This window comes from Paramormyrops kingsleyae, chromosome 22, assembly GCF_048594095.1.
Source record: "Paramormyrops kingsleyae isolate MSU_618 chromosome 22, PKINGS_0.4, whole genome shotgun sequence".
Classification (NCBI taxonomy): domain Eukaryota; kingdom Metazoa; phylum Chordata; class Actinopteri; order Osteoglossiformes; family Mormyridae; genus Paramormyrops; species Paramormyrops kingsleyae.
This window is the reverse complement of record NC_132818.1, coordinates 21521316-21542562: the sequence shown is the minus strand read 5'-3', so window position 1 is coordinate 21542562 and position 21247 is coordinate 21521316. Positions and strand designations below refer to the sequence as shown.

The window sequence follows — 21247 nt, the reverse complement described above, 5'->3', positions numbered from 1 at the left end:
AACCTCTTACGTGCAAGTTTAGCATTGAAATAATGGCATGAAGCTGCCACAGTTGACCTCATATGCCAGATGGTTTCTGTGTGCCGACTTCCAGGCCCCTCGGTATCACTGGGCTGGCATCATGCAGCATTACCTGGTGGTTTTCAGAGCGCCAGCGTCCAGCTGAGTTCCTTGGCAGGTATGTGCCCCATCATCCATCACTGGCATCCGTTTATGTCACAGCGCTGCCATCCAGAGACACTCTTCCTGCTTCGCATGTAAGAAATATCGCATTTTACTGCTCAGGATTTTATATCACGGAGGCCGTATAGATAACAGATTGTTATCCAGTAGAAAGAGTAATGTAATAACTTAATTAGCGTGATACATTATTTATTGAGCATTGGCACAGAAATATTAGGTTAATTCTGTATATTTCTGCCATTCATGTCACATTGAATGATGTGTCTGCCTTTTGTATGGTCTGTAAATATAATAAATATTGGAATATAATGTACCGATGTAATATAATAAATGCACTCAATGGCCACTTTATGAGGCAGGCCAATGTAATGTAAGGTAGAGCTCTCGACAACTACTTCTACGATTGCCAGGTTATGTACTTCTAGGGTTGCCAGGTTATGTTCAGAGGTGCCTTTCTGCACTGTCATCCCAAGTTTCAGAATGGACTGATTTTTGTTGTGCTTAAGGTAATTTTTCAGATAAGAATTTTTTATATTAAGATCAGCCAGTGTTTCAGGAATTAAGTTGCTTAACAAAGCAGCAGCTCAAAATGTCAGAGATTTTGCAACAGGCCACCCTTGCCCCTGGGCTGGATTTTAGATGATGGTATTTTTCGCTGCCTTGAAACTAGTAATTATTCTGCGTAAGTCAAAGCGTATCCTTTGAAAACAGTCTTTCTGTAACTCTAGCATCAAAAATGTCCACCCTCTGTATCTTGTACTCTTTACATAGCATTTACAGAATATCACTCGGTTATAACATTTAACAGCAGACTGATAAAAATTGTAATCCTGATGATATTCGGGGATAGAGATTTCAGCAGGTATAAACATGCCGGCCTCAATCTGAAAACGGCCCTAAGCAGCAGCGATCACCGAGAGGCAGAAACATGCAAGACGTGACCAATTCTGCTGACCACTGAGCAGAAGAATGGAAGCTACCAAACCACATGCTATATTTAAGGAACCATGAGGATCCCACCTGGTCCCAATGGTACAGGATTTGAAATGTGCAGCATAGTGATATTAATATGTGTACAAGTACTCTGGCGAGAGAATGTATGTGAATAAAATGTGACACATTTAACACTGGAGGTTCCGTTTATTGCATAAAGCCATAAATGTGTGGACGATGTTCCGAAGTGTTTTCAGTCTGCATATCGTGCTCCTCACCCCAGATGGTGTTGTTGAGTTTAAGGAGGTTCAGCTACTTGTATGGATGACGGGGGTCAGAGCAACACAGCAGAGCATGAGGCCAATTACCGTCCCCTTAAACCACACTCGAATCACCAGTACCAAGCATTTCAATGAACACTGGTAATTTCCATTTAAAATTACTACTGCATTGCGTCTGGCTAAACTGTATCCATCAGTGCAAAGTGCGGGGATTGTGACCTGAGCTGTGATCAATGTCACGCCAAAATGGTCAATGCCAGCGCCCATGTACAACAGCCCACAATCATAATCACAAATGCTGAACAAGTTCGGAATGTGCATGATAACCAACAGCTCATACAGGGAAACATGGAGTCTATAAAGCACGTAAAAAAATAAGGAGCATATTGGGGACACAGAACCAAGGTGGTTGTGCAAGTTTTACACAAAAGCATCTACTAGGGTCAAATTTCTTTTTGTTAAAAAATCAAGCTTTAACACATTGTCTTTGTCGCTGTGTGCCAAATCTACAGCCTTTAAAAATCATTTTTATGGAGAGCATAGTATTTATTTTTGAACACTTGGTCTTTCTAACAGACACCTGACACTTAACCGAGAAAAAAAATAAAAACAAGCTCAAGGAAAGACTATTCAGTAAAATCCCGTTATAGTGGACTCGCTTATAACGGAGTATTGTCTATAACAGACGAGATCCGCTGGTCCCGACCCGTGCTCCTTTACAAACATGCAGAAAAAGCATCGGATATAGCGGACTCGCATATAACAGAATTTCGCTGTGTGTCTGCTGGGGTGTGGCATGAGTAAATGGTGTCCTGTAGTTGTGTTCTGTGTATACAGGAACTCTGGATGTAACGGACTTTGAATATAATGGACTGTTTTGCCAGGTCCCTTGAAGTCCATTATAATGGGATTTTACTGTATATATTCATATATAACAATGATTTGGTATGTGGTTTGGAAAATAAGGAAGTTTTATGTTAATGTCTGGGTTGGCATTTCCAATAGTTTCATGGGAAAATTACTCAGGAATCTGTCACATTACTGAAACCTTTGGTGCACCCGGATATATACTAGTTCTTCAGCAGAGTGATCAAGACACAAGTCAGCTGAATTGACAGATCAGAGTTCGAGCAACAAGATAATATGGCTACTTTTAAGCAGAAATACTCAGGTCCATTTAATGATAACGGACCCGTCTGACACCTGGGTTCATGATACATGGGTTAGCAGTTAAAGTGTCAGGTCGCTCATATGAAGAGGTCACACTGGAATGATACATGGGTTAGCAGTTAAAGTGTCAGGTCGCTCATATGAAGAGGTCACACTGGAATGATACATGGGTTAGCAGTTAAAGTGTCAGGTCGCTCATAGGAAGAGGTCACACTGGACTGATACATGGGTTAGCAGTTAAAGTGTCAGGTCGCTCATATGAAGAGGTCACACTGGAATGATACATGGGTTAGCAGTTAAAGTGTCAGGTCGCTCATATGAAGAGGTCACACTGGAATGATACATGGGTTAGCAGTTAAAGTGTCAGGTCGCTCATATGAAGAGGTCACACTGGAATGATACATGGGTTAGCAGATGAAGTGTCAGGTCGCTCATATGAAGAGGTCACACTGGAATAATACATAGGTTAGCAGATAAAGTGTCAGGTCACTCATAGGAAGAGGTCACACTGGAATGATACATGGGTTAGCAGATAAAGTGTCAGGTCGCTCATATGAAGAGGTCACACTGGAATAACACATGGGTTAGCAGTTAAAGTGTCAGGTCGCTCATATGAAGAGGTCACACTGGAATGATACATGGGTTAGCAGTTAAAGTGTCAGGTCGCTCATATGAAGAGGTCACACTGGAATAACACATGGGTTAGCAGTTAAAGTGTCAGGTCGCTCATATGAAGAGGTCCCACTGGAATGATACATGGGTTAGCAGTTAAAGTGTCAGGTCGCTCATAGGAAGAGGTCACACTGGATCCTGTTGAACAGAAAGAGTGTGACAGCACTCTTTCTGAAGTACATGTTGTGTGTTTAATGATGCATGTGTGCCAGTGGGTGGTGTCTGCACACGGAGCTGTGGCTCAGGACCTCCAAGATTCCATGAACACCTGGATCACATGACAGTGACAGTAATCCATCCATCCATCCATCCATTTTCTGTAACTGCTTGTCCTATTCTGGGTCGCGGGGTCTGGATCCTATCCCAGGGGCTACAGGTTCAAGGCAGGGAATAACGCAGGATGGGCTGCAAACCCATTGCAGGCAGATCACTGGACACCCTCACGCACCAGTCACCCACACATGCACACCTACGGGCTATTTGGTAACTCCAGTTAGACTCAGGATGTTTTTGGACTGTGGGGGGAAACCAGGGCACCTGGAGAAAACCCCACGACGATATGGGGAGAACATGCAGACTCCACACACACAGAGCCATGATGGAGACTCGAACCCTGGCTCCAGAGGTGTGAGGCAGAACAGTAATCAGCTGAATATAAGATTTAAATGCTGTTTTTTAAAGATATGTGACCTGTCATTTTTGCTTTGGCAACATTATTTAATGTGTAACAGAAACGGTATTTTCAAATAAAATAGTACAACAAAATTAACTAAGGATTAAATAATTATAATTATAAACTGTAACAAAGTCTTGCATCCCATATGCACTGGCCTTCTGAAAAAAGTAAAAAGTCTTTACCTTTGTTTACATAGTAAATATATATTCATGCATTTGGACCTCAGGACCCAGGAGTACTTGGCTGTGTCTTTCAGCCAATAAGGATCTGAACAGAGTTGAAACAAAGTCAGGCAGCACCAGTGTGTCCAGCAGCTTGGCCAGAATCCCAGTGCACCCAGTACACCTAACAGGTCGCCAATTTTAACATAGTGCATATGTTACCGCCATGGCATTGTAATGCATGACATTCCCGTACATTAACGTTCAATTGCTATGTACATATTCTAAATGTTTACACTCCAGCCAGAATCCAGCCCAGAAACGTCATGATTTTACACTGTTTTCAGCCTGCAATTCAAATGAGAAATGTAATAAAGCTTTTCAGCGAATAAAAATATGTTGAAGTAACTTTTCCTCAATAAGTAAAAAAAAGTAAACTTATTTAAATATCCCAAAAATATGTTTTTTCCTATGTGGAAAAACTCCAGTAAGAAAACTCAATACCTGCAGCTCACGCAAAGGTCCCTGAGCTTTAAAGTGTACTTCATGGCCCAGATTGTCCAGTTAGCTCCCATACAAGCTAAACCTTCCATACACATTTGGCCACCAGCAAACTGAGCTTGTCTCCTGATGTCTGCATGAGCTCCTTGCCACTGTGAAAGCAAAAACACAGACATATCTGTTAATACGCACAAGGCAGCACACACAGAAACACAAAGAAACACACACACACAGAAACACAAAGAAACACACACACACACAGAAACACAAAGAAACACACACACACAGAAACACACACACACACAGAAACACACAGAAACACAAAGAAACACACACACACAGGAACACACAGAAACACACACACACACAAAAACACACAGAAACACACACACACACACACAGAGCTCCGCTCCTGCTCACCTGTGGTACTCCATTCCCACCAGGCTCTGTCCATTTACGGCCAGGATACGGTCTCCAGGGCCCAGTCTGCAGCACTGGCCGGCAGGTGAATCCGGAACCACAGAGCGAATGTAAATTCCGCTCATCTTCATCGGCGTCGACTATCCAGCAGAAACAATCGTCAGTCAGCTACCCGTAACGGCTCCACCTGCTGGTGTACCGATGCACTGCAGCCAGAAGTAGCTGTTCACCACAAATCGAACCAAGCAGCACCTCCTTCAACTTACAGGGGGCGCCATTACACACAAAACTGAACAAATTCAGCAGCAGCAGGTAAGCTAACGGACTTAACCTGTGTATCAGATATGTGTCCTGTTAGCAGTTGTGAGGCAGTTTAAACAAAATAAAACTCATATTAATAAAGCACAAATATTGATATAAGCCAGTGTTTCCCAATTCGGTCCTCAGGGACCCACAGCCAGTCCACATTTTTGCTCCCCCTGTCAGACCGGATTGGGAAACACAGATAAGCAAACGGTGACCATGAGACATGAGCACGTGACCAGCACCGGCATTAACGTGGGGAGAACGGTCCCCCTCCTCACCATCCCATCCACCAGGGCCAGTCCGAGCCCCTGGGATCCCATCTGCAGCTCCACGCTGAACACTTCCTCATCCATTTCACAGTCCTCCTTATTCTTGCAGCATGGTGATTGGTTCTTACCTAAGGGATCACAAGCATTAGCCAATCAGCATTCTGATTGCGCCTCAGCGCTCATCCCATTCTCTGCTTAACCTATCGGATCTGCAACGCAAATTACATCATCACTGATGAATGTCCCGGAGGAGACACTTACGTTGTCTCTGCTGGTCAGCCGCCTCTCTCTCCAGAGCGCCACCTTGCAGGTTGGCCTCGGGCTCAGCCAGCTCGTGGCCCTGGGGGGTGTTGGGAGGGGTGAGCAGGCAGGAGGGGTCCAGGGCTAGGCCTTTGTGACAGCTGAGGTCCGGCTGCTCGCGCAGGCTGCACTGCAGTTCTAAGCTCCTCAGCTTCTGAGTCAGGACAGTCTGGCAGGAGCTCAGGTCGCTGACACTGGGGCTTCGCGGTGCCGCCGAACGCTGGGACAAAACCGCAGCTCCGTCGTACGGGACAGTGCCTGTCGAGTTCTTCATAGGGGGGGAAGCTTCTGAACACGGCTTCTGCATCGGGGGACACTGAACAGAGAACCGAGACTTTCGTGAGGACAGACTGCGAGAACTGACCAGCAGATGGCGCACTGAGGCCCAGGGCTCATAACTGAGAAACGTGCTGCCAAACTAGGTCATGTGATGCGATCAGTGAACACTGGAGAGTACATCAGCTACTTCAGCTTCGTCCTGCAATTCAAACATTTGAGTTGGTGCCTGTAAACAGGCCACGGTAAATGATTCTGTTTATCACCGTCAAAAAAAAGTACCAATTTGTACCTTTCAGGGTACAATTACTTATCACTGGGCCTGTACCCTCAAGGGGCTGCCAATTGTACCCTCAGCTGTAAGTAAATGCACCTTTTAAGGTAAAGAATTTGACTCGGGGGAACATTTTCGTACCAATGGAGGAAGAAAACATTAATTTGTACCTTGGGGTACAAAACTACACCAGGGCTGTACCCTTTTTCCTGAGAGCGATAAGCATGTATCCTACGATACAGGGACACCTGGATGGGTTGTTCTTGCTGGGACATGGTACAGATCTACCAAGAACCTGGAAAAATGGCCATGGATGGATGGATGGGAATGAGAACAAAATAAGTGTTTGATGTGGAGGACATGTATATACATCAGAATCAGAGGAGGCATATGCTGGTGATGCTAACCTGCCCCGGGTGCGCGGAGGGCCGAGCGAGCGAGAAGACGAAGTCCTGCAGGCTTTGTAGCCGCGCCACCAGGCCAGGATCCGGGACCGGCTTGCCGAGCCGCAGCTGGAAGTCCCTCCTGGGCAGCACGAGCGGGGGATGCCCCTCAAAGCTCTCCAGCACGTCGGCTATGGAAGGTGCGGACGGGGACAGGTGAGGGGGCGGAGTCAGCGAAAAGGGAAAGCGCTACAGGTGCTGGACGCGGGCGCGCTCACCTCCTGACCACGCGGCGACGGCGTCCTGAGGCGCTGGGCTCCACGCAGTGGGGCAGGCTCGGCCCGAGCGGTACTGCTGCAGCATGTGATGGAGCTGTGCTGGGCTCAGCGGCTCAAAGTCGCTCCGCAGGGAGCTCCAGGAAGCCTGGGGGCAGAGGGACAGTGTGAGCACTGTCACACACACACAGGGGTTAGCCCTGTCACACACACACATCAGCCCTGTCACACACACACATCAGCCCTGTCACACACACACACACATCAGCCCTGTCACACACACACAGGGGTTAGCCCAGTCACACACACACATCAGCCCTGTCACACACACACACATCAGCCCAGTCACACACACACATCAGCCCTGTCACACACACATCAGCCCTGTCACACACACACACATCAGCCCTGTCACACACACACACATCAGCTCTGTCACACACACACACATCAGCCCTGTCACACACACACATCAGCCCTGTCACACACACATCAGCCCTGTCACACACACACACACATCAGCCCTGTCACACACACACACATCAGCCCTGTCACACACACACAGGGGTTAGCCCAGTCACACACACACATCAGCCCTGTCACACACACATCAGCCCTGTCACACACACACATCAGCCCTGTCACACACACACACATCAGCCCTGTCACACACACACATCAGCCCTGTCACACACACACACATCAGCCCTGTCACACACACACAGGGGTTAGCCCAGTCACACACACACATCAGCCCTGTCACACACACACATCAGCCCTGTCACACACACATCAGCCCTGTCACACACACACACATCAGCCCTGTCACACACACACACATCAGCCCTGTCACACACACACACATCAGCCCTGTCACACACACACAGGGGTTAGCCCAGTCACACACACACATCAGCCCTGTCACACACACATCAGCCCTGTCACACACACACACATCAGCCCTGTCACACACACACATCAGCCCTGTCACACACACACACATCAGCCCTGTCACACACACACATCAGCCCTGTCACACACACACACGCACACAGACATCAGCCCTGTCACACACACACAGACATCAGCCCTGTCACACACACACACACATCAGCCCTGTCACACACACACACACACATCAGCCCTGTCACACACACACATCAGCCCTATCACACACACACACATGCACACAGACATCAGCCCTGTCACACACACACATCAGCCCTGTCACACACACACATCAGCCCTGTCACACACACACACACACACACGCACACAGACATCAGCCCTGTCACACACACACATCAGCCCTATCACACACACACACACACACACACATCAGCCCTGTCACACACACACACGCACACAGACATCAGCCCTATCACACACACACACACACAGACATCAGCCCTGTCACACACACACAGGGGTTACCCCTGTCACACACACACACACATAGACGTTACCCCTGTTACAGACACACAGAGACACTTCCCCTCCTCTAACGTCCTCTTTTCCATAAAACCCTATTTTTAAACCCTGTCTTTAACCAGCGACGTTTTTTACATTTTATACAAGTGAACATTTGGAACGAGTTCCGTGGGTCATTGCGGGTCGGCATTTGCTGGGCCATATCCGTCCTGGTTAGGACTAAGTTTATGCAGACCATCTGTTTCCACTGTTTAACCAAATAAATCTGCGTAAGCTGCTTTAGAATGTAACTTAAGGACAGGATATTATAGGTGGCACTGCCCTGTCACGTTACCTTTGATGTAATGCCCTCATGACAGATTCCCCTCCCTGGGCCGCCCACGTAAGAATCTGCATGGGGCTCGGCTGTTAAGCACTGAGGAATCGCCTTTCCTTCACCAGCTATATGGGGACCCCCAGATATTAACAAAAAGGAGGAAGAGGGTTGGGATGCAGCTGAAGTTGCTTGACTTGCACATCAACAAATACTTGAGAGCTGAGACGCGTCACGGAGCGGAAAGGGAGAAAACAGGAAAGCGTCCTGGCACCGTTCCATCGGCCCTGGGTGTGTCCGCGGCGGAGAAGCCGAAAATAATTTGAAAAAAAGGGCACAACCGCGAGAGCGAGTATTCTAAGGGCAGTGCTTTGCTGACCGCAAAGTGCAGCGCCACGGCAACGCAAGTCTCTCCGCTTAGCAACACGCGGGCTGTGTTTCACAGCATTCCGCACCGGTCCCTGGGAGCAGAGTCGACAAGTCCGAACTGGGAATACGTCACCTATGGGCTTAGAGTTAAGTTTCAGCCCTTAAGGAACAAAACTGAGGATCAGAGTGTCTCTAAAAGTTAAATGTTTTCTGATGCACGTTCAATCCAGTGTATCTGTTTTTTTTTGTTAGTTATACTGGCATCATTACATTTTAAGCAGAATTATTTGCTTCATCACTACATATTCCGTGAAGAACAGGAGAAGGAAATTTTGCCCAGGCTGTACCACAAGTAAAAACTGTGATGAATTTTAATTAACGGATTAGGAAGAGTGCAGAGTCCATGGATTTCATGCCTGTTTTAGCGTGAAGGTGAATGCAATTTGCGTAATAATCCACTGAAGGGAAGTTTTAGTCACAGGTAAAACCTGCCGTGCCCCTAGTGAGACTGAGGAAGTCTATGTACCGTGCTTTTCACGGTGACAGGACGAGTGCGTCAGTTGTCACCAGACACACCACAGGATTGTAAACTCCCCCGGGAACTCCTAGCCTCTCCGTGACATCATGGCTTGGCCGGCAGGAAAGCCACACTCCATTACACACGACCAAACAACCTGCTCCACATCAAACCAATGGGGCCCACGAGGCCAAATCCCCAACCGCTTCCCCGCGCTGAAAAAACACTCCCGATTACAGCAAGCCGGGCCACATATTCAATGCAGCCTGGTAGCTACTTAAAGCAATATTTTATAACCTTCCTAAACTAAGAAAGCATATAACCCCTTTTCCTGACTGACAGAGACAGGCAAGGTTTAGGTCACCTAATTTAATATTATTAGTTTAAGACTGTAAGCATGCTGTCAACAATGGGTGGGTCCTGTGTTATAATCTTACTTATTTTCTGTCATCTTGACATGCATCAAGCAACCTGAAATTCCACATTATTCTGTCCTTGTGGTCGCTGCGAATGTTATTAATGTAGTGTCACTGAATGTTCGGGGGGCCACAGACCACACTTCTGGCCGGTCTCCGTCACTGACACCTCTCCGCATACCTGCAGCAGCGTCTCCCTGGGTGTGGCCAGCAGGTTCACTGCCGACGAGAGCTTCTGGAAGAATCCGTCCGCCACGTCGGCCAGCCCCGCGCCCTGGATCCAGTCCATCAGCAGGTCTAGGTTGGCCCGGATTTGGACACCCCTGGACCACTGGTAGAACCCTCCTGTGGCTCCTTAACACAGAATCCAGCCATCGCAATCAGAGACTGTGCCCCCCCACCCCACCCCCACCCTGGCCCCGCCCACTGCATCAGCACTTACCCCTCTCCATGAGTGTATTGAAGACGGAGGCATTGGTGAAGAAGAAGAGGTAAGCGAAGAGCTGGGTGACGACGTCCCGGTGCACGCCGCAGGAGCTGAACAGCCGCATGGCGTCTCTGAACACCGCCACCGTGTCCAGGACGGCCTTGGGCGTCTGCAGCTGACCGCGTTCGGTGAAGGGGCTGCTGTCCAGCAGGCCAGACAAGGTGCTATACAGGCTCTGGGGGGGGAGGGCGAGGGCAGAAGGCGTCTAAGCATATGGAGGCTACCAGAGCCAAGGCGTCTGAAAGCGGGGGGGGGGGGGTGGCTGCCGTCATGTGACCTGGCTGAATCCTCTGGAGATAAAACTCGGTGCCATGTGCTGGTCCTGACCGCGATGCTGCCCATTAAAAGAAGGATCACTAACTAACCAACCAACTAACAAGCTTTAACACAGACACCAAATGCTTTGTGAGAAACTGGATCAAACCTTCATTTAGCCCAAGGGGACTTGGAAAGACTAAGAGGCCTTTCGTTTAATTTCACTGGTTTGATCTGACTGCCTTGAGATATGAAAACTGAGATGACTAAGGTGTTCCCATGTGAAGCTCACACACAGCACAGACACACACACACAGCACAGACACACACACACACAGCATAGACACACACACACAGGTTTGTAATTATATCTTTGCGGGGACTCCATTAATTTCTACAGGCAAAACTTTAATCCCAACATGACAACCTTAACCCCTACCCAGCCCTAACCCTAACCATAAGTAACCAAACAAAATACGAGACTTTTGGCATTTTTATTTTTATTGCATTCACAGATCTTTTTGGAGACCTGAAAAATGGTCCCCACAAAACAGCAGGTTTTTATTACATTGTGGGGAACATGTGGCCCCCACAATGTAATATAAACACACTTAACGTGCACAATCTTTGTGACATACCCAGCTCAGAAGCCCCCTGAACAGGGGACACTGGAAACCTGGTCTGTAAGCCATCCCCATCATTTCATTCCACTGCCTTCCAAATGAGATCATGGCAGTTGATGTATGACAGCGGGGGTTTGGATATCATGGGGCAGAGCTGGGTTAGGTGATGAAAGCACCGATTCACTTCACCTGTGCCGTAATGCCATTGACATCCAGTGACTGTCAGTTTTCCCCTCACAACCTGAAACTCACACACCGTCCACAACAGCCCTTCCCAATGCTCAACACCTGTTTTGTTTGCCTACGTGTTTCTTCTTTGTTTTGTCAAAATGATACGCTACGTTTGTCTGCACTGGGCCTGAAAGGCAGGTGAAATGGCCAGCGAACACAACAAGAATACACTGGCTTGCCAACATTCAAACGACAGGACAAAAATATGCAAGTGAGGGCATGAGACGGGACAGAGAACAATGGTTTGTCCTCAAATAGGTGGCTGTTAATTATTCAAAGACCTGAAAGACCTTATGCTAATAAGCATTCAACGATAATTAAGAATTATAAAAAGCGGCATTTCGCTTTAATTCATTCTAATTAAGAAACCTAAGAAACGGGCCTTAGAGGTTAGTGAACCAGTGAGAATGAGGAAAGGAGTTTCTACAGGTAATAAGCTATTTCTCTTCATAAAACACTGCTCACCCCTGACCAGTAAATATAAATATATACATATACGGTTTTAAATGGTTTAATGACGTGTTTTTCTTGCTATGTGGTGTATTTCCAGTCATCTTTAATAAAGATTAGACAGTCTATGTCAGGGACCCAAAATGAAAGCAGACCAGAGTTGGTGACCCCCACCAAAAATGCATGATCACATACCTAACTATGGACTTTGCGACAGTGTTGGGCATTTCAGGTCCAGAAGCTACAAATCCAGACCACACTGCTTTACGTCTGAATGCGGCCAAACATTTGGTTGCATCGCCGAAAGCAAATTCCAAATGAATTTGTTGGCTGAAGGCAAATATCCATTCTCTGTAACCACATACCAAATGATTGCTGTGTGATTCCAGGGCTCTGGGTGTAATTCTGAGCACAAAGCAGATGTGAATTTCTGAAATTCTATTCATAAGTATAATATGACAGCAGCTATACACGCCCTCACAGACGCAGCCTGGCGCAGTTACAATTCATATTTCTGCTACATTTATTTATTTATTAGTTTTTTTTATTTATTTAACAGGCATATAAGTGACACAGGTAATACATTACAAGTATATAGCCATCAAGGAGTCAACTAGGTGCTGCTAGGCTAATCTTCCAGTATCACGTGCAAAACATTTCCGCTATTGACAGCAACATGACAGACCTGTAACTATCTGCCGTGTAAGACAGTGTCCCTGCTGCTGTCCCGGTCTTACAGGGTAGGCTGGGGAGGACTCACCTTGGTGAGGTGGTACACAGACTGCTGGAATGTAAACATCACCACCTCGTCCAGGACTGTGATGGCCTGCTGCCAGGGCGACCCTGGGCTTCCTGGAGAAACGACAGCTGGAGTTTACCAGCCGTTTTCATTTACACGCATCTGTCTGACGCTTTTATCCATGGAGACTTACAGCAGAGGGAAGGGTTACAAGCTATGTGTGCTCTCTGGGACTTGAACCCACAATCTTTGCGTTGTTAGCACTACTTATACGTAGGAGCTACGTTTTCCTACAACAATGTGGAAAAATGTTTTGCGACTTATTCATCATATGTATCTGGGCTTTTTCATTTAAAAAAGTAAACAGTAGCAGAAGGCAGTACAGCCATTATCGGGAGATTCGATTAAAGAACATCATCAATAATAGGGAGAAAATTTGAACTAATGTGTAAAGTGCAACACATTCATGAATACAAGTTTGATTCCATGAACAGTCTACACCCGTGCATTACTACCTAAGATGCAGAACACGCCTTGCACTAACTCATTCCTCACCAACATTATGGACTAATAACCCATAAAATTTCCTTCCTTAAACAGATGTTTTAACTTTCTGAAAGCCTGAAAGACACTCAGAGGCCCAAACAAAGGACACTGCTCGGTCTCCATGAGACTTCTGGAGCGTGCCCTGATCAGAAATACAGATCCGTTTAGGGGGATGACGAGAGGGCGATTCAGCAGTAAGCATCACCTGAATCATCCTGCTCAGCGTCCTCCTCCTCCTCCTCCTCCTCAGCCCAGGGGAGCAGACGCGGAACCTCCTGCTGAATGAAGTGGAGCAGTTCCAGGCTGTTGGCCATCCACAGCACCAGCGGGCGGATGTCAGGTATCGGCACGGACTGTGACTCCCCCAAGTCACCCTGTCCCCCACCAGAGGGCCTATGGGGGAGGGAATCCAGAGTCACACCCACAAGCCCACGGCATTCTGGGTAAACGGCTAAAACCAGCTATAGGGGTCATTTCAGACGAGCGTTATTATAAGCGGTCAGTAGATAACATCAACCGTATGTGATGCAGCAGAAGGTAAAGAAAATGTAAGGGACCGTGACCAACGGCAGCTCGAATAACTGGCTCCGATTTCCCTAAAACGAATCCCCTGTGGAAGCAACGTTTCCCATCCCTTTGAGAATAATGGCCCCCCAAGGAGGAAATAACTGATAAGAACAAGCAGCCCTTTTTCAAAACGCTAATCATCAGAGGGCGCTGTGATGCCCAGCATTGGCTGCCCAGCTTTCCGGGCGGCACGTTCGGGTCACAAACCAAAGCCTCTGAACGTCACCCAGGCCAGGACGGCTGGGGCGAGGTGGCACAGGCTGGGGGTGGGTATATAACTGGGAAACGTGCCGAACGAGTATAACAGGTCAGCGTTCTCACGTTTCAGGCTGGACCGAGGCGAGCTCCTGCGTCACGTCCTGTTGAGGGAGAAAAGATATTCAGACAAGAGGAGAACTGTAGCATAGCAACAGGCAGAACATCGTTCCATTTATCACTAAGCTACGGGAACAAAGATTAATTATTTATTAGCTTAGGTAATGCAGGAGGTGTGAGAAAGTAAACATCCGCTGCAGTCAGGTAGACACTTGCCCCCACGGCGGTCTGAACGTGGCCAGCGATGTGGAGCAGCAGTCGGCGGAATTCGGAAGCCCGGAAGTTCACGGCCGAGTGCTGGATGTAGAGGCATAGCAGGAAGGCTGGGGTCAGCTTGGGGTCATCGCCGCGGGGATCCAGCACAGCGAAGATTTCCTCGAGGATCCGGTCCTTGTGCTCCAGCTCGTAGGATAGGGAGAGATCTCGGCACGTTGGATCTTTCAGCCTTAGTGAGAACCCCCAGCTGGGGCGGGGGAGGCTGCAGCCACAAGTGGGGCAGACTGCAGCCCTCTGGTGTCCAGAGGTAAGCCAAGGGGGGCTTTTGTGGGCGGGGCCAGCAGTAGGGTCCTTATACAGGAACATGTAGTGATTCCCCAAGCCTACGAGATCCCAGGGACAGAGCTGGACCTGCTGCGTCAGGGTGGTGCCATTGAGGGAGACGGGGGCGCCGTGGAGCGGCTCCAACAGCAGCGCCGCCCTTTGGCCATCAGGCTGGGCCTCCTGGCGGAGCACACGGCAGTGCAGGGGCAGGATGTCGGGGGCGTGCAGCTGGAGGTGGGCACCGAACACCTCCTCCCCCTCGCTGCGGCCGAAGGCTGTGGTCGTCCCGTCTAGCAGGTAGATGACGCAGTCCTGGCACAGCAGAGAGACAGACGGGTTACAGAATGGCAGCCCTGTGACTCATCTCTGAACTGCACATCAGGCCAAAATAACTAGGAATAACCATAAGAACCATAAGCTTATCACCAAATTTGTCCCAGGCATCAAAAAAAAGTATGTTTTATCCCCTTAATGATTAGAAGTGGCTTGTTATTATTCTAAAACCTGCAAAGCAGAAACAAATTGCGCAAAGACTTTATGTTAGGAAGTCCTAATAAGATTTGTCACCCATTTCTGAACAAACCACAGCTCTTTTAAAGTGGGTCCTGCTGACTGGAGGCCAATCGAGCGGCCAGACCGTCAACGTCAGATCAGGGGAAGGTTGCACACAGGGTCAGCATGAGGTCATTCTGAAAGATGCAGAGCTCAGGCATCATCTGACCCTGAAGCTATTGTTGAAAGCGCTCTAACCCGCCTCTGGATCTTCTGCAGAATCCCTATGTTGGTATATCAACCACTTTACTGGTTGAGTGGAGAAAATAGGTCCCACGAGCATAGGGTAGTAGCTATACCCTTGTGCTATGAGAAATACTCATTTTAATGCATCAATACAGGGTGACATTCATTCTGAGGAGACTGTAGTGTTTGGGTCTTAACCGCTAAGCAAAAATTCCCTGCAGGGATTTATAAAGTAAACTCAATGTTAAGTGTGAGTCTCCTTCTGGCCTCCAGGAACAAGCAAATGCATTACCTGACTGATTCTTCACTGAATATGTTCCGCAGAAGAGGAGCATGACACAGGCCAGCAGAATGGCTGTGTAAATACGGGAGATTCGAACAACAAACGGAGAAATCTGGGTGCTCAATAGCTCTTACCAGATCACAGCCAAAAGCAAAAGGCAAGGAGAACACGGCACTATGAGATACGACTATGAGCTACAACTCCCCCTACCCGAAACATCGCCAAAGTACTACTTAGCGCTTACAGTTAAAAACTCACACACGAGGAAGGTTGTTTGTTACGAAAAGGGGAAGTTAAAACTGTGCTTCACTCCACATGTCTGTTTGTTCCAGAAGCCAGCAGAGGAGGCGTGTCACTATGTAAACAAGACTCCCTGACGGAAGGACCTACACGAATTTGGAAGAAAACGCCGACACTGTACTTATCAACATTCCAGGAAAAGGCCGGTCTGATAAAAAGTGTAAATATGGATAATATGAATTAAAGAGACCAACATAAATCCTCTTTAAAGTTCTAGTTCAAGTTAAAGAAGGATTCCAACCAAAAGGGCAACAAGCCAACACCATTCCTTTCATGGTGACATCATGACACTCCATGCATGCACTCCAAGGCTGGATGTAAAAACCCCATCTGACAGCCTGGTTTATCACCAGCTAGTAACACAAGGAAGTGTTTTGTGCCCTGTCCTTGTTTGCTCAGTAATAAGGAAATCCAGAAAAACAGGTCCTGGGAAAATTGGCACCTCAATAGATTAAATAAGATAAGCATTAAACCCAGTATGAGCACTGCAGGCTAAACCTTCACATGGCTTACCAATCTGAGGTACATCTCCCAAAAGCATAGTTGCTAACAGCGTTAGCAACTTAGCAAATTGCTAGCATGTTAGAAACAACATGCTAACACCATTAGCAGCTTAGACAGTTGGAACCATTCAGTTGTACGTTGCTAATGGCAGCTTTTGGAAAACGTACCCCTGTACAGGTAACTCTCTGCACTGCAAGCTCAGACTGTGAGGGCATCACCCAAACTATGGGTTGCAGGTCGGGGTTTGAGCATGCAGTCAGGATAGAGTGTGTCCCACCTGTCTGGGGCTGTATCCCTGCAGCAACAAGAAACAGGGTGTTTGGGGAAGTTTGCAGGAAGCTTGCTGGCTGCTGAAAAGCTGGGTGCCAGAATGCCCGCTGCTCTCAGTCTCTTCTCTCTCCCCAGACAGGCCCCGTGCTTCGTAGGCGTGGGGGGGGTCCTGCGATGTCGGGGGCAACTCCAGCTCACTGAGGCTCCTCCACAATTCGGGGCTCCTGCCCCCGAGTTCCATCAGCATGGAGGTTACACGTGGGCCGGTCTTTGGCAGCCTTCCTGAGCCTGGCGGGGTTGAGGGTTAAGAGAGGTCGGGATGGAAAGAACGAGAAAAACATGAGGAAACATAATAAAGCAAAACTTCTTGGAGATTAGATTGCGTCAATAACCACGGGACTCGAGTACAATGACCGATACCGAAGAGGCACACAGAAACTCACGTGCACACAGGAGCCCTCGTTTCCTTTACTGAAACCTGCACCACTGACCGAGGGAACGGGGAGGTGGAAGCAGAGGAGCTTCCAGTCCATGCTAAACAAGTAGCCACTATGGAACATTCTGAAAGTGCACTTTTGGCCAGTAGATGTGGCACCCACTGCCGGACACCCACATCTAATGGGGGCACCCCACCGGCCTGGAGAGAAAGCCCAGCTTAGCTCTTACAGCCCTGGTGTATGCACCGGTTGTCAGTCCAGCCAAGCACTTTAGCAGCTATAAGAACTGAATAACTGACTAATTGTGCTAATTTAGCCTTCACTGTTAGCACTAGGGGTTTTACCCGCATAATAAAATTCAGAGAACCTTTACAAGCTGTAAAGCGTTTTAAAGTCACCAATTGCTTTGTCTTTGTGCTACCCCCAAGCTCTACAGCGCCACCCTCAGCCCTACAGATGTACATACCTAAGGTGGCAGCCTGTTTGCCCATGTGGACGCTCTGCTCCACAGTGGCTCGTCTCTGGATCTCAAAGCGGCGGGAAAAGCCCTCTGCGGGCCTCCACATCGCCTGCAGCAGCAGGGGTCTCTCCTGAGCCCCTACGACCCGCGAACACTCGCTCCGCCACTGGAGGTCCTCGCCGTCACAGCCGACCAGCTCACACAGCACGTACGCGTCGGCATCCTCCTCCAGATCGTACCTGAGCCAACACCACCCAGCTGGTCACCTTTTTCTAATCAATCTGCAATGCTTTTGGAACATCTCCTGTCCTGAAACAGGAGCTTTTAACAGCACATGTAAGGACGAACATAAGCCTGAAGTCTTCTACAAGAAAAACGTTCGGGAATTTGCCCAAATTATCTTCATTTTCAGTTATATCATGATGCACTGTTGGTCATGAGTGTAATTGCAGGTTTTCCAGGTTTCCTGATCACAAACCAGTGACATAACCATAATATGACAGAGGGTGTTCTACAAAGCACGATTTAACTTTTGGATTTAAGTTTTTGGATTTAAGGTAGTCTGGGCTAAATGGTCTATATCTTTGTTCACTTACATTTGGCTCAGACTACCTTAAATCTGACAGGTTATCCAGCTAAGCAAGAAATCTAGCTTTGTGGGACACCCCAAAGGTGTAAAAATAAATATATATATATATAATAATTCTCTATCAAACCTTCATTGCACATCACATTCTCCTGAGATGCATCTTTTCACTTCCCTGATTCGTGACCCAATCACTTACTTGCCTTACACCAAGATAGTGAAAATATCAGTGAAGTTTACCTGATGCTTGCCATTTTTTTGAAGGACGATTGGCATTGGGGCTTAAAATACTCGGGACTAGTGATCAGACCTAACAAGGTCCATGCCAGCTGTGACATGTGAGGTCTTACCTTTCCAAGGCCTCCTGAATGATCTCCTTGGCGGTGGAGTGTATGGTGGCCAGCACACTTTTGTAGTGGGCCCCCTGGGAAACGGCACTGCCGAAGATCTTTAGGATGCTGGGGCTGGAATCCGGACTGGACATCTCGCTCAGGCTGTCTGACAGCACGGCACTGTCGCCACCAGCCCCGTCCAGGTGCGCTCCTCTGCTGAAGATGGCCGCGAGCCCGCGGCTGTGCCAGGGGGCCTTGTTCTTGCTGGACTCCCTATGCAGTGCACTCTCAGCCGACCTGGTGGTGGCACTGGACAGCTTGGACCTGCAGATGTATAACGGGGCAAGCGATGAACGTGCCGGTCTGGAGATGCTCAGACTGAAGATGGCTGTATACCTCAGCAGAGGCGAGCCTACTAATCACTCCCTGGCTATCCAGGTACATTTGCTCCCCATGCGAGTTAAGGCCATTAAAGAAATTAAAAAAAAAAAAAAAACATGGAGCGCTGTTCGCCGTGCGGCGGACGTCGCATTTTTTTCCTGCATGGGTGGTGACGCAAATATTGCTGACGGTAGCTGGAACCAGAACGTGACACCTCTGCCATTATAATGTGGATTCGCATGGACCTACAAGTACGGCAGGTCACCTGAGCACCGTGAAGACCTCAGAAGGCATCACTAAGGCATGACTGAGGCAGAAAATGTGAAACGCGACACTGATCGCACGGCTCGAGCAGACGAATAATCCACAAGTGTGTGCATGTTGTGGAAGGGGTGGAGGAAGGGGGGCGAGAACTGTCTGATCTATGTGGAAGAAAAATGATTCAGTGATTACAATGCTTCAATATATAGAACTACACAAGTACAGCTGCAACAGTAGCAATGACAATAAAACAATAAATTTGAAGGCTTCTAAATATGTCGACTGCTTAAATATGTTTTTCAAAATTATATTTAACAGAGTCTATCCCATCACGTTCAGAGCATGAGACAAAAGATATCACCCCATCCCATGGCGTGCAAGGATAGTTCAGAGACGCCAATTCACATAAGATGTATATTATTGCACACGTGATCATAAGATTAACTATTAATTCACACCATTTTGCCATGGTAACCAGAGGAATAGGCTGAAATGACACACAGCACTGAATGAGTCTGAAACCCACACAGACTTAATCGACTTAATATAAAAGCGAACATTGGGAGAAGAACTGTATTGAATATACGCCATTCTGTCGATTCCAAACAAAAATCCAGTGTTATTTTGAACACGTTGAGCGGTCTCTCTAACATACCCCTTTAGACGACTTATAAGTACTTGAAAGTACATCAAAGCTCACGCTGCAGATGTCTGAAAGTTACGGCACGTGAATTATCCATCCCGTAGACTACAGTTCACACTAAGAGAAACTGCATGTTTAACTTAAACAGAGCTACAAAACTTACTGTACGGATCCATTGCTTGCATTTCTTCCTAACTTCACAAGGCGCTTTTTTGGCGATTGGATAAGTAATCCCACGGGTATATTCAGAGTTGACTTGGACATCTGATAATTGTGTTCTCTGGAAATCATGTTTAACAGCACGGTAACGCATAAAGGTAAAAAAAAAAAACTTTATGAATCACAAACACGCTGCTCCGTACCCAGCGATGGGCATACTTAGGCAACTAACGCCATCTATACTAACAGAGTTTACATAAACAGCACATTTTCCGGACAGCGCGATAGCGTCGCGCCAGTTGCATCATCCCACTTATACAGCCGACGACTTGAGTCCGCTTCGTTGGCATCAAAAGCGCTGAGTCTCCAGCTGTCGGTGATTCAGTGTTTCAGCAATACCTATTACTCACAGATTTATCTATGAGATACGACTCCCCCTACCCGAAACATCGCCAAAAGTACTACTTAGCGCTTTCAGTCAGATTTTAGGAATTTAGAATAATTTCGCAAGGGTCAGGTTCACCTCAGGTAACTTTTGAAACGTGGCGCGGTTACTCACACGCGTCGGAAAAGTAGCCCGCGTAAAAAATGTAACGAAAAAACGTCGCGAACGCCGAGCTTTGTCACGCCGTGCTGCGCTTATTTTATGTCGCCGGAGATTTTTCGTAACTAGTTAACGATATAAAGCATAAATCAGCGGGGTAACGCGCTGCAACCCAGGATGCGAGCACCACGGCACGCGCCGGCGAGCGACCTCCGCGAGATGAAGCTCGCTCCGGTTTCCACGGTTACCTCATCGTCAGCAGCGGCAGCGAAACACGAACAAAACAGAGGGGCAATGAATGATGGACTGGAGGCGCACACGTAGACCAGCCTTTTTTGTCTTCCTATGGCATTTAAATAAGATGGATCTTAACCACAAAGCAGAACTAAAAACAAACACATACACATGCAAGCCACAAAGCACTATGTCAGCATCATCACACCAAAGCAGGTTTCCACAATCGGCATCAA

General features: G+C 47.7%; 1 protein-coding gene across 3 annotated transcripts; it reads right to left on the bottom strand.

Annotated features, from left to right (window-relative positions):
* Positions 1–65: 65 nt before the first annotated feature.
* Positions 66–20983, bottom strand: LOC111856037 (ras-associating and dilute domain-containing protein-like). 3 transcript variants are annotated; one of them, XR_002841022.2, is made up of 17 exons: positions 20238–20983; positions 18808–19113; positions 17878–18110; positions 16982–17262; positions 14556–15191; positions 14346–14383; positions 13663–13850; positions 12933–13024; positions 10569–10788; positions 10308–10480; positions 7084–7228; positions 6830–6996; positions 5834–6188; positions 5582–5700; positions 4998–5137; positions 4581–4729; positions 66–249 (listed from the first exon to the last, which is right to left on the bottom strand). XR_002841022.2 is itself a non-coding variant. In XM_023835659.2 (16 exons), the coding sequence occupies exons 1-16, from the start codon at positions 20363–20365 to the stop codon at positions 4657–4659; spliced, it is 3294 nt and encodes a 1097-aa protein (XP_023691427.1). In that variant the 5' UTR covers positions 20366–20983; the 3' UTR covers positions 3123–4656. The 3 variants fall into 3 exon arrangements, 1 of the variants encoding a protein (XP_023691427.1); XR_002841021.2 differs by lacking the exon at positions 66–249 and adding an exon at positions 3121–4424; XM_023835659.2 differs by lacking the exon at positions 66–249 and having other exon boundaries at positions 3123–4729.
* Positions 20984–21247: the final 264 nt, after the last annotated feature.

Bases quoted from the DNA above. Each gene is read 5' to 3' on its own strand.
- LOC111856037 (XM_023835659.2), bottom strand. From the start codon at position 20,365: ATGATTTCCAGAGAACACAATTATCAGATGTCCAAGTCAACTCTGAAT. The intron at 18,111-18,807 runs GTAAGACCTCAC...GTGTTGGCTCAG, and splicing joins ATTCAGGAGGCCTTGGAAAG to GTACGATCTGGAGGAGGATG. The intron at 13,025-13,662 runs GTGATGCTTACT...TCGTTTCTCCAG, and splicing joins CGCTGAGCAGGATGATTCAG to GAAGCCCAGGGTCGCCCTGG.